The sequence below is a fragment of the Cannabis sativa genome, chromosome 2 (assembly GCF_029168945.1).
Source record: "Cannabis sativa cultivar Pink pepper isolate KNU-18-1 chromosome 2, ASM2916894v1, whole genome shotgun sequence".
NCBI lineage: Eukaryota > Viridiplantae > Streptophyta > Magnoliopsida > Rosales > Cannabaceae > Cannabis > Cannabis sativa.
In genome coordinates this window covers 51144504-51161309 of record NC_083602.1, presented here as the reverse complement: position 1 = coordinate 51161309, position 16806 = coordinate 51144504, and the positions used below count along the sequence as shown (strand labels likewise).

Here is a 16806-nt window from a genome sequence, read left to right as displayed (position 1 = left end):
ATATAATATAATACAATACGATTAAATATGTTATTCCAAACGAGTCTTAAAATGAAAATTTATTCTTCGACATTGCCTCCATCAAAGTCAAAGAATTAAAAATTGGAGATTCAATATTTTTTTTTTGTTTTGTCTATTTGTTATTACTCTAGCTAGCTTTGTAGTTCTCAACTATTTAATTATTTGGGAACAAACATGGATTTTATATTCTATGTAATAAAGTTGAATGAAATAAATTGTAATTCTTGACATATGTTTTTCTAAAATACATATATCTTTAAAATGCTTGATATTTTTATTAATTATATGATCATTGTTAAAAAAAAAAAAAACTTGATATTTTGATGTTTTTTAGTCACGATACATATATTGAACAATCAAAATAAAGAGTTTAGGAATGGAGTGTGACTAAAAAATGGTGAAGTGGCAACTTCTTCATTGTTCTTTAAATTTGTCTAAATTTATTTTTATTTTTACTTTATTTTTGTCAATTATTTATATGTAAGTAAATAAAAAAGATATACTAAATTGTTTTATTTATTATATTAAGACTTCTTATCGATTAATTTAACAGTGCTTTTTGTATATATTATATTTCCAAAATGTTCAATAACATTTTTATTATTTTAGTTACATATGTATTTTATATGTGTATTTATGCACCATCTTATTTATATATCTTTTTTTAGGACTTTTTTAGTTTTTTTCTTCTATCCTTTTTGGTGTGCCATAACTTAATACTTGCACAAATATAGTAATAAGAAAAAAAATACTTTAATATATCATTTATAGTAATTTATGATTTAAATTATTTCTTTAACTATTTAATATATATATTTACCATTTCAAAAAATTTCTTCCAAAAAAAAAACATATTACTATATAGTATACCACTCATTCCAAAAATCTCATATGTCAATGTCTCTTTCTCTTTCGTTTGAGGCAAAAATAACACCTAGAGAAAATCTTCTGTGCTCTGGCAGCCTAGTCCATCGACCTCAGCAATCAAAAGTTTGGTGACTCCAACAAAAACAACATCGTTTCGAATGAAAGAATAGATCAAAATGGTCTATTAATTTGGAAAAAGAAAAACTCTAAAGGGGAGAAATAAAAAATGGCAGTAAGATTGATCAATGGCCTCCAAGATCACGAGTGCAAACGACTTTGTTTCACGTGTTAGGATTTATAAAACACTCAAGAAATATTTATATATATATTATTGATCTAAATATATTTCTAAAAGTGCTTTAATATAAAAAATCTTAAATCATAAATCTATATAAAATCTTTGCTAACTCAAAAAAGAAGATAATAAAAGATGATCGAAAGCACTAACAAGAGAATATAGAAAACTTATTTATAGACTCATTATATAATAAGTTTTTGGTATTTATAATTTGGTTCCTCAATAAATTGTAAATTAACTTATGGTATCTACACATTATTTCCATGACAATTTAATACTATTTTTTTGATACACATAATAGAATTAATCACTTAATTTTGTATCACACTTTATAATAGCATATACCGACAATAGGATTTTTAATCCAACATCACGCTCTGTCACATCATCTATTCGCCACTGATCTGCCATAGACCTCACCGTCGGTAAGCACATCATCCCTGACAAGCACGTAAGCCTTGTTATTAATATTATCAGATTTTCAACAAAACCCTAAACTAATTGAATTAATGAAATTTATAAAGGTTGATTACGTACGGTTATGGCCAAGGCGGTCTGTGGGAACATCTCATCATAATCATCATGTTCATTAGTGCAACCTTTCTTTGCTTGCGATTAATCGTATTCGTAAATATTATTTTGTACCTGTGTTTTGCAAAAGTTATTAATTGGACTCTCTGTTTTGTTAAATGACAAAATAGACATTGTATTTTCCAAAATTGTACAAATATGACCCTAAACTGATTTTTTATCAAAATAAAACTTAATAATAATCTTATCTAAAGATATTATGATAAAACTGGTTATATTTTCTGTATCTGTTCGTATTAAAAATTGTCTTATATTTAATTATATTAAAAAAATTAAATTATTGAAAATTGAGCTCATGTCCTATTTTCACCATTTTAGAAAATATAAGATCCATTTTATCATTTAATAAAACAGAAAATCTAATTAGTAAATTTTACAAAACACAGCCCAAACCTTATTTTACTTATTGATCTTTTGCTTTGCTTGGCTTCACATGTGTGCCTTTTTCTTACATAAATAATATGCCTCTTTTTATCCTAAATCTTTAAAGCTAATCTCTTTTATTCATCTTCATGTCACTGATGAATTGAGTTGGGACAACAGCCACGTGACTAATTTTCCAAAATCATGTATAGATTGTATTTTCTATACAGTTGGAAAGGTTTACAATTTTGGGTTTATTGGCTCAAATCAAGCTTTGATTTTGTATGTTGAGTACAATTTTAAATTTTATATAATATGAAGCATTAGCTTGGCTTTATGTGGGATTTGAGCTGTTTTGCAGTGATGGAATTGGTGGTTGTGTAGTATAACAAAGCCTTAAAGATTCATTTGTCTAACTCCAAAAACTCATACTTTGAATCTAGTTTACTAAGAAATTAATGGTTGTATAAAAGTATTAGTAACTTTGAGAGTGGACACAAGATGGTGTTAATGTTTGCCATTGATTCAAATGACTTGGTGTAGATTAGCCATGGTGATGTAATTAATTGTGTCTCCTTAAATTGATTTGCTTGATTATGAAAAATTATTGGTATTAGCTTTAGAAAAGTACTGCATCAATTTGTTCAGCTTTGTATGAATATCTTTTAGTTTAGAGGATTTGTTTCAATGAATAGTGTAATATTAATTATATTTGGGTGGGTTGTAAATTTTAGATTTTGATTTAGTTATTTTAAGTAATTAGTTTTTGTGTATTAATTTTTAATTTATTCACTTTACGAAATTGCTTTTTTTTTTTTGTTTTTGGCTCTAATGAGGTTATTTAACTTTTGTAGTATTTTGTCTATTTTTTATTTTAAATTCTCTTATTATTTTGTTATTATATGATAGAAATTGGTTTTATAGATTTAAATTTTATTCAACCTAATGTAAAAATCAGATTATAAAAATTCGAGTGCAATCTGCCGAATTAAGGAAAAAAAATAGTAATCCACCAATAAAATTGTTGGGTTTGGTCAACTTAACCCGTCAAAACTAACCACTAATATCTTTTTTTTATTAGCGTCGTCAGACCTCTCCCTCTCTCTATATTATAATTTAAAAACAAAAAAAAAAAACAAAAACAAAAACGTATGAGACCCCTCTCTCTATATTATATTTATTTTAGGCTAATTAGGATTTTTGCCTTTGACATGTATTAAATTATGCCCCTAAACTTTTAAGATCGTTCAAGTCCTTGAACTATTGAGATTGTTGGATTTAAGGACTTTTGTCTAATTTCATTCAATTTTACTATTTCAGTAATTGTTAATCTCCCGAGATTTTGATATCTACCAAATCATGACCCCTGAATTTTCATCCATGTTAGACTTTTTTATTAAAATTGGAAAAAAAATCCTTAAATCTAACAATCTCAATAGTTCAGGAGGACTTTTCAATAACTTTAAAAATTTAGAGACATAATTTAATACATGTTAAAGTTCAAGGAGTAAAAATCCTAGTTAACCTTTATTTTATTACGTATATAAAAAACATTTAAAAAGAAAAAACAAAACCCTAAATCAGACCTCTCTCTCTATATCGTATTCTCTCTCACATCTCACCCCTCGAAGCCGCCTGCCCACTGCCCACTGCCCAGAGAGTGGACGACGACGGAGACGACAGCATCTTCTCCCGTACTCGCTGACGACGACGCCCATCTCCTCCCTAAGTCGCCGACGGCATCTTCACCAACCACGGAACCCACACAGCTCCTTCCTCTCCAACGGCAGCAACTCAGGTCTTTTAACTTTCTCTTATTTTTCAGTTTTCATAGTTAAACCCAAAAACCAGTGGCTTAGTTACTTCATTTTTGTCTAAGGTCAAAAGATGTAACCAATAATAGTTAATTTGATGTGTTGAAAAATCAGGATACATATTTGATTGTATATATATATATATGTTTTTGTGTTTTTTCAGATATTAAATTGTATGTTGGAATGAACTTGCTAACATTTCAAATCATACATTAAATTGGAATGAATTAAAAAACCCCGAACTTGAGTGAGGCTCATTTCTTGTGATTTTGAACAATATACTGCAAATTTAGATCACCAATGGCCGCCTCAACCGCTGCCAGATCCATTTTCCGGTCGATATCTTCCCGTGGGGGAAGCGCCGCATCGTTTATCGCTTCCGAAGCCAAAGCGGCTCGCCCTTCCCCATTTCGTATTGGAGCCAAGACACCTCTTTCTCAACGCTCTCTCAGGTATCTGTAATCATAATTGCATCAATATCTCCGAAATTGTAATGTTTGAGTGTCATTTTTAATTTCTCACACTTTCTTAGCAACCAAACATAATAGTAATGCTGATTTTCTAATGAAGGTGTCCCGTTGAGTTGAGCTTCTGCTTAGAGTCGATGTTGCCTTACCACACTGCCACTGCTTCAGCTTTGATGACTTCAATGCTTTCCGTCACTCCTCGCAGTTGTGGTTGGCTTCCAGAAGGTGTTTGAACTTTAAACTCTTCACAAATTTGGTATTAACATTTTATCTATATACATATGTAAATTTTATATTTGTGGTTGAATATGTTTTAATTTGTTAGATGGTTTCCTTTAGACTTGTATTTTATGTTGCATAATGATTGCGTATCCCTAGCTCTATATGATTGTGAATTTTTAGCCCTATAGGTTGTTTGGTGATATGTTCCTGACTGTTCAGATGCTCATAGGTTGAACTTAAGGATAATCATATAAGAACTTAGAGAGTGAAAATCATCGTTCAGATGGTAATTGAATAACACTTTGGGAAAGAAATGAATAAGTGAGTTAATAGTTATTTCTACTGGATTTCAGAATTCACCATGGAATGTTAGTTTGTGTAGTAATTATAATCCGAGTGAAAGGTTGGGGTCCTTGTCTTATGGCACGAATTGAATTTGTTTAGGGACCCTCCTTGCAAATTAAATGAGTATATTTTAACTACATCGGCAGAGGTTTTTGTTATAGGAATCCAGTAATTAATTGACCTTCTTTCATCATTTATACTTATTGGGCTGGTTTTGTCAAGGAAAAGTTTATTTTGTTTCATCGTTAATGCAACTTTGCTTAGGGCATCAATGCACATATAGTGCTGATCTTCCTGAATAGAGATAGTGTCACGTGTATAACCTCATTTTGGCTAACAAAGAGAGTAATCTATAGATTTGGTATTGCGGGATCATCTTTGGTCTCAGCTTTCCTCTTCTTAGATATCTAGGTTCCTAAAATGTTGCATATTTTCTTGGGTGCAGTAGTCTTGTTCCTTGTTTTCATCAAAACCTAGTTTTGCTTCTAAGGCTCTTAATGAAGTGTTTTTTTCCCCTTGAATTAGGTATCTAGCCAACTTTTCTAGGACCCCTTGATGTCATTTTCTTCCTTCTCATTTTTCTGGTAAGTTAGCGATTGTAATAGTGAATTTTATAATAAAGTACTGGAAGAAAAAAAAAACAATTAAATTAAACAGTAGGAGTGATTCACATGATATGCATCGGCGATGCTGACACAGAGATATTATCTTCATTAGAATTTTATATAACTATTTTATGATCTTTACTTCTTCCATTCCTTTGCCCATTTTTCCATGGCTAGATTTCCTAGTCAAGCCTACTGGTTTTCTGGTGTTGCATCCCTTTCTCCCTTTCTACTTTTAATTAGTAATTTGATCCTGTATTGTTAGTGAAAAGGACCACTCCTCTTCTTATGTTGTAGGCCAAGACAAGACTAGATGAAGGTCAAGAAGCGAAGATGGAGTGGCACGGTTTCTTAACATTCTCAAGCTTTTAAATTATAGGGTGATATCCTATTAATGGATCGGGCAACATAGGTTTATTTTTGAGAGTAATCATTCAAACATCATTCGAAACAGTAGATTTTTTTTTCTTATATATAAAAAATGTCATGTTCTGAGAGAATTCATTAATTTAGAGATACATACTGATATTGGCTTTGAATTTATAACTTGTTTGATTTGATAAGCTATTGCATGTGGGTTTAGCTGTAGGTTTTTCAACCTTTGCTCGTAATTAAGTCATTGGCATTCCTAATTCTTCATTATGTAATTTTCTTAAACTAAGAATGTTAGGATCAACCTGTTCGATGAGGTTGTCACTGATCTATTTTATTTAATCAGCTTGCAATGATGATGTGTGATGAATGTTCCGGGGTTCAAGAAAAGTTTTTTTGTGCTAAATTCCTTCAGTCTCGACTCTCGAGCTGTGACTGGTGATATAGCTTTAGGAGTATGAGGCTGCAGAAAAGATCCTAAGACCAACCACCCCTCTTTTTATATGTACTGCAGAATACCACAATTTAGTTATTGTCATAATTTAATTTGTTTACAATTGCCAATTGTTACTTGAAAAGTTCTTGAAATTCAGTACTGGTTTGAAATGCTTATTCTGGTCTAATAATATACTTAAACTTGACCACTCACTCTCTTCTGGTTCATTTTATGGTTTTATATTTATACTTTTTGTCTACTATTCGCAGATTCCTGATGAATGCAGATTCGTTCCTTCAATGTGTTGGCCACTTCAGTGTTATAAATTGTGCCTTTTTTTTTTTATCTTATTTTCAAATCAGCTCTATTTGGTTTGACTCACATTTTAAATCGGAGAAGAGAAGACCCTGTTATTTAAACTAATTAGAAAGCTTATTGGAAAGATACGAGACTGCTCCAACCATTTATGCTTCCATTCACTAATGTATAATAAAAAATACATTAAATGTTAATCAAATTAAATAAAATAAATAAATAAAACAAGTTTGTTAAATGTCACCATCACCAATCTGAATAAAATGTTTGTGGTGGGTTTTAGTGTCAAACAAAATCTTCTTATCCACACTGATAACCAAAATAAAATATTTACTCAAGAACCCTAGAGCCTTGAACTTTCTATCTAAATTAATGCTAAACTCTAATTAAGTTCAAGTATAATTTATGGAATCACTCGTCTTCAACATCCACACATTACGACAAAAGTTCATCAAACCATCATTTTTGTACTCAACACAATAGGCAACACTCACATCACTGTCATCTAGGGCTGAATATTTTGAGCGGGTTTGACCCGAACCCGAGCAACCCGCCCGAACCCGAACTAGTGAACCCGCAAAAATTTTTTTTAAAAAAAGTTTCGGCCGGGTTGGGTTCAACCCGGTACCCTTCGGGTGGGTTGGCGGGTTGAGATTTTAGGGGTACTGGGTTTCGGGTTGAACCCGCGAACCCGCCCGCCAACCCGCTTTATAAATATATTATATATATATATATATTTTTTTACTATTTTTATATATATAATATGGATTTTAGATTTTTATGGACTATGGATATTGGATATGGATGTATTTTGAAATATTTTAGTTTTCACTTTTATCATACTTCATGAACATGAATATGAAGTTTGATTTGAATCTTTGATAAATAGGTTGTTTGTTTGTTGGTTGGATTGATTAGTGCATTTTTTCTTCAATAGTAGATACTATGAACAAATTGTTATATTATATATGCTTAATTTAATAAATAAAAAAAATAAAAAAAAATAATTATTTGAATAAAAAATTAATTTTTGTAAAGAGTTGACCGAGTTGACTGAGTTGACCGGGTCAACCCGCCAACCCGCTAAACCCGACCAACCGAAACCCGCCAACCCGTCAACCCGTGCCCTATTTGGGTCCGGGTTCGGTTTCAATTTTTTGAACCCGAAACCCGTAGACCCGAAACCCGCTAACCCGAAACCCGGTAAACCCGCCCGATGTGTCATCTGCCACTATGGCTAGACTTTTCGAAAATGCAATTTGGCCAACAAAATTCTCCCACACATCGAAGAACAAGATACTCCTAAACACATTCCCGTTATTGTTGTCCTCGAAGAAAACAAGCCAATGAATCTTACTCTCGCTTTTTTAATTCAGTCAAACAAATTTGTTAATTTGATTAAGGTTTATTAGTAAAGAATTTATTTAATATATGCTATTTCTTAAAATATTTGATTACATAATATTTAATTAACTATTGGATATTTTCAATCTGCATGTAAATTGGCCTTAGTACCCGTACAGATATTTTGTTACAATCATTTGATTACATATTTTGCATCTTTGTAAAGGTAAACATTACCTTATTATCTTTTATTTTCTTCACTTATCTTGCTCTTCTAATTTCTCATTCAGTTTGAAAACCTTTGATACTGTAAAATTCTCATGTCCATATTTCAAATTATACGTATTCAACCTCTGCCACAAAAACTTTGAATTTTAGTTGGAACATCATTGTTTTTGTTTGCTGCTGTGTCAAGTAAGTTCTCAACTATATCATTAAATTCCTTAACTCTTATATGTATTTTGTACAATTTTTTCGATGCGGTTTCTACGGTTTTTTAATTTAGCAGTGCGAGTGCAGTTTAAAAAAATTGAAAAAATCGCACAAGCAAGTTAATTTAAAAAAATGGTCCCATTGCCAATTGGTTTTGGGATGAAACCTCATTCATCTTATTCACAAATTCTAACATGGTATCAGAGCAAAAACAAACAAAAAAAATCTCTAGCGACTATCCAACTCCAAAAAAATAAACCGATCGAAGTAGAGCCGAAAAAAAGAGCCACCAAAAATTCAAAAAAAAAATTGATGCAAGAGCCAAAGTAAAAAAAATCCATGTGATTCGAGGATAGTGAGCCGAAAATAAAAAAAGCCACCAAAAATCTAAAAAATACCGATCCAAAAAGTAGAGCAAAAAGAGCCACTTGTGATCAGGGATAGTGAGCCAAAAAAGAGCCGCTTATGATCGAGTTGTCCAATATGGTGAGCAAATAAAATAGCTACCATCTTGAGGGGGGATGTTAGAGAGTCCCACATTGCTAACTCAAGTATTATCATTACAACCAATAAATAAGTCGCATCCATTGCTCAGCATTTTAATAGTTCTTCAAGTAATGAAATTTAAAATGATGATTGGATTTCCATACCTCTTGACTAGATTCTCAAAATCTTGTAGCCTCATAAAAAGGGGATTTTGCAATTCATACATATAATGTCAGGTTTTATTATGTTTATTCCTGATGTTTCCTGTGACCAGAAAAGTGGAATTGAGCCCCGAATCTGTACAACAGAACTAATTTGAGTCGGGCAATCTTCAGTAGCATTTGCAATTACAGTCTGTTCTTGGCGACTCTACCCTTCTCATTTGCACCTCGTTTCGAGTATCTGCACGGGGAAGAGGAAACAATCATTGAAAGCATTCTAGAAAATGTGTATATGCAGTACTGATTTCAAAATTTTCTACCAAGGAAATCTAAACAAAATCAACCATTTACTTGTGTTAGGGGGAAATGCATTCAAACCTGGTGCCAACATAATGGCGTGAGAGCGTCTAGCAATGAGAATTAATTTGAAGATCCGATCAGAAACAGAGAGCTCAAACTAGATGGAATGAAAAAGAAAGAAAAACTTTAGTAAAATTCCAAACTCATAAAAATGAGAAAATATACTGAATATTAAGGATTGGTCACTATACAATAATTCTTAGCAAGCATTCAAATATTATAAAAGCAGATTTTCCAGTACTTATAATGGCATAAGCTATAAGATTTCAGCAGCTTTCCCTAGTTCATTTTCAAATTCCGAAATTCTCACACAAACAATCCAAATAAAATCAATATTCAGATTATTTCACAAAGAGTAACCTGTTACCAAATTTTCTTAAACACATACCTGTTTAAAGAAACCATACACTAAGGCAATTGTCCATAAAGTATTATTAAGATTATTTCGGATTCCACGAGGCAAGTACTCATTCCCAAATTGTCCTGCTTTACAGTCATTCACTGTGGACAGAAATCTTTTGTGAGATCCACTGTGGATAGCAGCTTCTTGTATCTAAGCCAACAAGAAAAAGAAAAAGGACAAATATATATTAGTGAAAAAAGAATCAATTAATCCAATAAATAAATGAAGATGAATAACTATAAGCATTAAATATAAATGAACAAATGAAGAAAATGATAAAAACAACTGTTACGTACAAGACAACATTGTGAAAACTGGAGACAGACTTATTCCAATGTTGAAGCTGATGGGGCTTTTAGACTTTCCCACACAACTGGACCTTCAGGATGGATATCAACAAAGTATTTCTCAAATCTTGAATCTGAGCATGAAAGAAGAGTGCTCAATTTCAACATAGGCTTGGCTGCACCTCTATCCCTCAACCACACATACATTGAGAATCTAAGGTCGATTCGCTCCATGTTGTAGCATAGATAACTTGGAAAAGCAATCAGAGATTCCAGTGGATAGCCTATAGAGTTTTGTAACCTATCAATCTTCTTTTCAATGTGGTCTTTGCTCTGGTTTAGAACCATAGGAGCACGTTTTATGATTTCTGCTACCACGTTGCAGTCCAAACCAGCCTGTACCAGGCAATCGAATCTCTCCTGCAATTGATCCCCCCTACCTCTGAATTTTTTCAAAGCTTTTGTCATCTCGTCCGAGTTTTCAACATACCCCAAATTCACCAAGAATGATGCTTTTTCCAAATGACTACTTGGATTGGGGCATGGTACATGTTCACTGCGCTTCAATTCCAATTTCGTTGCTAATCTTAACACCCTTAAAGGGTCTTCCTTCATAAGTTGGCAAAGACCAGATCTACCAACCTTCAATTCTTTATAAACAGTTCTAGGTCCTTTTAAAGTAGACAACCCTATGAATTCCATGTGTTCAGTCACAATTTCAGCAATATCTTTTATAGGCATTCCAATCTCCAACAAAAAATCCACTGCCTGCAAAATATTTTTCGAACACTTCCAAGAAAAGATTTTTGAATTTTGCTTAAACATGATGCAGACATCGTCCATCTTCAGACCCAACTTGAGTAACCTGCCAAACAATGCAAAGATTCTCTTCCCAGAACCTTCAAGCAACAATTGAGGATTTGTTTTAAATAAACTACGCATCTGTTCCTCATTATACTTCAACTTTTCTAGAAATTCTATTGTATCAATCATTCTCTTCCAACTGTAAGTGGTGTAACTAGATACATACCCTCCAATCCAATCGTTTTCAATCCCTAATCCCTTCAATTTTCGAAGAACTTCTACAAAATCAGAGTCAACACTACCAATCAAAAGCAAAGGACAAGAGCTAACAAGCTTAATTACAGTATGCCTCTTCAAACCCAGATTCTCATAACCCCGAAGTTTCGAATACATTACACCAGAGTCATATCCAAAAATCTCTTTTGCTTTTTTATACATGTTTCCAATCTTAATTCTGGGAATTCCGTAGTCGCATAAGACATGATAGTTCTCAAGCATAGAAGGGTCATCACTCAAATACATTAGGTGTTTTGGAAGAAGCAAACGGAGCTCTGATGGGCACAGACCCAAGCTCTCTAAAAATGGTTCAAACTCATTAATGGGGTGGTAACGAAAAAACCTGGTTAACGATCGGCCAACATCTTTGTCGGTATCGATTTCGGAAAGCAAACTCTGAACGAATGTTGGGGAGTTCTTACTGATATGCTCAGCGTCCGTGAAGCCCATGTTCCTGGTAAAGTGAAGGTAATCAAATAATGCTTCCTGGGCTTCAGTTTTCACAATCCTCGAGACCCGAATAGTCGCCATGGGAGAAGAACCAGAAGAATATGCAGATTCGAAGAATGAACCATTGTAAGATATTCTAGAACTGGAAAAGAATTGGAACTTTAGATAAATAAAAGATGGGTTCTGCGTAATAGTGGCTCTTTCATACACGAAAGGAGAGAATTGAAGTAAATGATTGAGATTGAGTTGGGAAATCATTGCTGAGAATTTGGATACCCTTTTATGGAATCTTGAAATCAGCATGACAGAGTGGAGAAAATAGCATAAGAAATGGACCTTTTATTTACATCAAAAACCAACAAAAAAGAAAAATTTAAGAAATTTAAGGAGAAACAAAAAACAAAAACGTAGTAATCTGGGGTTAGATTGGGTTTATAGCTAAAAAGATTTCGTGGGTGATTGTTCTCATGTAAGAGCTGAACTGAAGCTACGGAATTACCAAATATGAAGCCTCGCACGATAGAGAAAAACAAGGAAACAAGTGCTTCCTTTGTTTTGGTTTGTTTTTTTTTTATCTCTGATTCCTTTGTTATTAACTTATGAAAAAAAATCTCTGCATAAATAAATAAATGTATAAAAGAAGACAATTAGAAATATACATACAAACACTACAATACTACCAAAAAAATCATAATGAGCTCCCATATACTACTGCAAAGTTGCATAAGGATTGATTCTTATAATTGATATCTTTACCTTGGCTAGGCGAGACAATAAATCATAACTTCTCACAGAAGTGTCCTAACTGATCTCAACTCACTATAAATCAACCTGCATCGTTGCCGTTTGCGAGAGAGGAGCTGAGGAAGAAGTTGCGGCGTCGTCGTCTGCGAGTAGGGGAGAACCTGCACCGCCGTCGTCGGCGAGTGGGGGAGTTTCCGTCGTCGTCGACTCTTCTGCGCAGTGGGCGGCTACAAGAACTGAGAGAGAAAGAGAAAGAGTGATTAATGATTAGGGTTTTGTTTAATGGGAATAATATATAAATGATTTTTTATATTTATGTTTGGGTAAATAACATGTACTTAAAATTTTAAATTTATAAACAGCATAAATTCAATGTTTATTTAAGAAATTTGTAATCGATATTAATGTTTATAGGTGTATTTTTTCAATACTACTATATTTTCTTACCTTACTAGTTACTACACACTCATTTATTTATTTTAGTAGTAATTGATTTGTTAGTTAATTTAGGGCTGAACATTAGTCGGTTTATTCGGTTTTTTTCTATATAAAAATTTAAAATTCGATTTTTGGTCTGGATTCGTGCAATCCGAAAATCGACCGACCAATCTAAAACTTATCTTAAAACTGACCGTTTTGAACTTTGGTTTGGTCGGTTTAAACTGCCCAAACCGAACTTTTTTTTTTAAAAAAAGAATGATTCAATTTATTCTATAAATACATTATTTTACACTTTACAACTACAAACATACAAAATAATTGTTCAAAAATTAATTATCTTATTCATTTAATTTTAATATTAATAAAAAAATAATATATTATTTTTATATATTTTTTTTTGAATAAAATCGGTATCTTTATTAACTAATCAAATCGTTAATAACAATATAAAGTAATTCAGAGGAACAATCCTCCAATTGAAGCACACGACTTGGAGAGAAACAAGAGTCCCTGACTAAGCAGTGAGTCAACTTGTTTGCAGATCGTTTGACAAAACACAATTCAACATTGTCTAAAGATAAAAGCAACACACGAACATCATGCACTAAAAGACCAAAAGAAGATGACATAGAAATTTTACTTTGAATAACTTGTATGCATACCAAGCTGTCTGATTCCAAAATCACTTATCCCCAATTGTGCCGATCAATCCAACTTGATGACAGAGAGATTAAGATCAGTGGATAATCGTTCTACAAGTTTTCTGGATCCTTTGAGTTGTTGATATAACTAATGAAAAATCAGTGTGTTAAGTTGTTACTCCACTTCGTCCTAATTATAAACTTTGGTGTTGATTAATATAATGATTATGAATAATTGATTTTTTGAGTTATTGGATGATATATGATTAGCAGTGGATAATCGTTCTACAAGTCTTATTTTATAAGCCAGGACGGGTCACAAGAGGGTGTTGATCAATAGAATTGATTCTGCACCAAGAATAGGAGTTCTCTTAATCAAAAGTAGTACCCTTATTCCAACATTAGCATACTCAATGGCGTACCTAGGATTATCATCAATTAAAACTTTGGCTCCTAAAAATCTGCATATATCAAGACTTGCAATCTCAAATGAGAACCGACAGACCGAACCCAAACCAGAAAACTATAAACAATCTCAAACCAAAAAATTTAAACTCTCAAACCAGAAAACAATGGCAAAATCAAGAAAAATCTCAAACCAGAAAACTTAAACTCTCAAACCAGAATACAATGGCAAAATCAAGAACAATCTCAAACCAGCAAACAAAAAACAATCACACCATGTCACAAAAGACAAGACTTGCAGACGGTGGCCGTCGTTGATCGGCGATGCCGACCGATGGCGTACGGACGTGGAGCGAGAGGAAGACGACACTCCTGTGGCTTCCATTCCTGTAGGTTTTTTTCGTTGTCAAACGTGAAGCGAGTAGTAGACGCGATATTTTCTTTATTTTTATATATTATTAGTAACTATAATACATACAAAAAAAAATTAATAAATTAATATATATATATATGTATAACGGTCGATTTATTACCCAAAAAAAACCGACCGTTCAATAGCGGTTTTAACTGTTAGCGGTTTTTTTAGTTTTTGGTTTTGTCAGTTTCGGTTCCAACAGTGTTCAGTAGATCGGTTTGAACAATTTTTTCGATTTTCTAGATTTTATGCTCACCCCTACTAGATGTATTATTGGCTTCTTTTGGTTTTTGTTCACAAGTTTTACCTTTCTCGAGCATTTTGGTAACTAGTTACGAATATTTTAGTTATAAAGCAATTTTTGCATACTAATCCTGTTAGACTTTTATTTGGGCTTACATTAAATTTTATTGGTTTTATTAAAACTTGGGTTGATTGGATAGTTCTTTGCTGTGTTAGCCCATGTTGTTGGTGATCAATTGTTAATGGGCTTAGCATCTGTGAGTAAAGTCTAGGTGAAGCGGTGTGGGCTTTTCTAGTTATTTGAAGCCTTTGATGAGCAGCCAAATTTCAACTAGGGTTTGTAGCTAAGTCCCCTCCCTAACTCTATAAATACATATTGTCTCATCACAATTGTATACCTTTTGATAATCGTAGAAAATAAAAGCTACTTCGATTTGCAGATCTAGGGAGGAAGACTTAGTTGATAGTATTGCACTATCAAATTGGAGTAACTGCTGTGGATCAATCAGAGATAATTGCTATGGATCAATCAGGTACACATACCTAATTATTATATCTTATTATTGTGTTCTATGTTATATACAAATAGATCTTGGGATAATTGTTATTTTTCTATCATGTGGTATCAGATTGCCTATTGTATATGATTTAGAACCTATAATTAGTATAATTAATTTGCATATGTTAATTATCTATAATTACATATGAATTTTGTTATTATTTTATGTGCAATTTTTTGTTTTTAAATCTTAAAACTTTAGGGGTTTTGTTTATTATTAAATTCTCGTTCTATTGATATATTATATGCATGAAATCATTGTGTATATTAAGAGAATTTTAAATTTAAAGTTTTAGGGTTTATATGATTATAATATGAAATTATATTTTGTGTATTTTGATTTTATGGTTTTTAATCTAAAATTGATTATAGATATCTCATTATTAATTGTTTATGAATGTTCTTAAATGATTAATTTTGTATGGTAATTAAGATTGATATTCCATATCAATTTTTTTTTTTTTTTTATGCTCTTTATTTTTTGGATTGCTTTTCTTTAGATCTATTGTTTTTTAGACTTTAATAACCGAAATTAGTAGCATAGATCAATTAGAAATTCAATCCCGAGCAAAACCCATCCAAATTCCGGTGTTTTCGTCGAGTTTTTGGCCGGAAAACACGACCAGACCCGACTGGAGGAAAACGGGTCGCGTGACCCGACTGAAACCCGCCCAGAAAGAAGAAGAAGCAGCAGGCCGCGAAGCCCACTCGCGCAGGTGGCGCGTGGGGGCGCGTGCGGCCACGTGGGGCATCGGTTTTCGACGTTCTTTTTTCCAGCGTGCTTAAAATTCAATTTCTGATTTTTCTATAATTTTTAATTAATTTTTGACTCCGTTTAATAATTATTATTATTTTAATGATAATTATGCAGTTAAAAAATTATTAAAAATAATTTTTGATGATTTTTCAAAATCCGTAAATCATAGAAAATTTTTTGGGTTTCTTCTCGTTCCATAAAACATAGTCACTCTCTTATTTGATTTATCTTGACTATGTAATCTCCACCAATATTCTTTATTTCACATTTTTCCATTAATTGTTGTTCTAAAGTTATAAAACTTGATTATTTGATATAAAAATAATGTGTTATGGTGAACACTTTATTTTTTTTTATTATCAATATAATAAAAGCAATTAATATCTCTCTTTTAGAAATTTGGTTGAAAATTATTAATTTTCAATGATTGTTTTATCACCAAATTTCACATGTTGAAGAAAATATTATATATTTTGGTTGACTATATGTGTAATTACTTGCCCAAAGGTAGTATTTACATGTATTAGTTCACATTCCATGAAGTGAGTTAATATTAAATATATATATTTTCATTATTTGCCCAAAGGTAATAATTTAAATATATAAATTTATTATTATTTTTTGCTTGAATTAATATATATTTTTAAGAAATTTATTTGCCCAAAGGTAATAAAATTCTTAAATGATATGTATTTTTTCTTTGTTGTTAACTTCATGAAGGTAGATCATGTGTGTGTTATATTCTCACCCCAAAGGGGAGTTTATAATGACCAGTTGATTCTACAATATTTTCTAATGCATTGCTCATATTGCTTATTCAAGTTTTAATTTTAATTTTTGGATTTTTCGGTCTCCTTTCTACGAACAACAATACCGTTTTCA

General features: G+C 32.0%; 2 protein-coding genes across 10 annotated transcripts; one reads left to right on the top strand and one right to left on the bottom strand.

Annotated features, from left to right (window-relative positions):
- The first annotated feature begins 3667 nt into the window (after nt 1-3667).
- On the top strand, nt 3668-6863 carry LOC115720610 (protein NUCLEAR FUSION DEFECTIVE 6, mitochondrial). Of its 6 annotated transcripts, XM_061110584.1 has the most exons (5): nt 3751-3828; nt 3861-3938; nt 4248-4406; nt 4525-4646; nt 5891-6863. In XM_061110584.1, exons 3-5 carry the CDS (start codon nt 4255-4257, stop codon nt 5908-5910), a joined length of 294 nt encoding a protein of 97 aa, XP_060966567.1. In that variant the 5' UTR covers nt 3751-3828; nt 3861-3938; nt 4248-4254; the 3' UTR covers nt 5911-6863. The 6 variants fall into 6 exon arrangements, with proteins under 6 accessions (XP_030505631.1, XP_030505626.1, XP_030505627.1 ...); XM_030649771.2 differs by having other exon boundaries at nt 3668-3938; nt 6671-6863; XM_030649766.2 differs by having other exon boundaries at nt 3668-3938; nt 6312-6863.
- Nucleotides 6864-9031: 2168 nt separating this feature from the next.
- Nucleotides 9032-12783, bottom strand: LOC115719328 (transcription termination factor MTEF18, mitochondrial). 4 transcript variants are annotated; one of them, XR_009685904.1, is made up of 6 exons: nt 12476-12783; nt 12219-12332; nt 10199-11861; nt 9888-10052; nt 9518-9596; nt 9032-9380 (listed from the first exon to the last, which is right to left on the bottom strand). XR_009685904.1 is itself a non-coding variant. In XM_061108842.1 (2 exons), exon 2 carries the CDS (start codon nt 12020-12022, stop codon nt 10229-10231), a length of 1794 nt encoding a protein of 597 aa, XP_060964825.1. In that variant the 5' UTR covers nt 12023-12332; nt 12476-12783; the 3' UTR covers nt 10196-10228. The 4 variants fall into 4 exon arrangements, 1 of the variants encoding a protein (XP_060964825.1); XR_009685903.1 differs by having other exon boundaries at nt 10199-12332; XR_009685905.1 differs by lacking the exon at nt 12219-12332 and having other exon boundaries at nt 12476-12764.
- Nucleotides 12784-16806: the final 4023 nt, after the last annotated feature.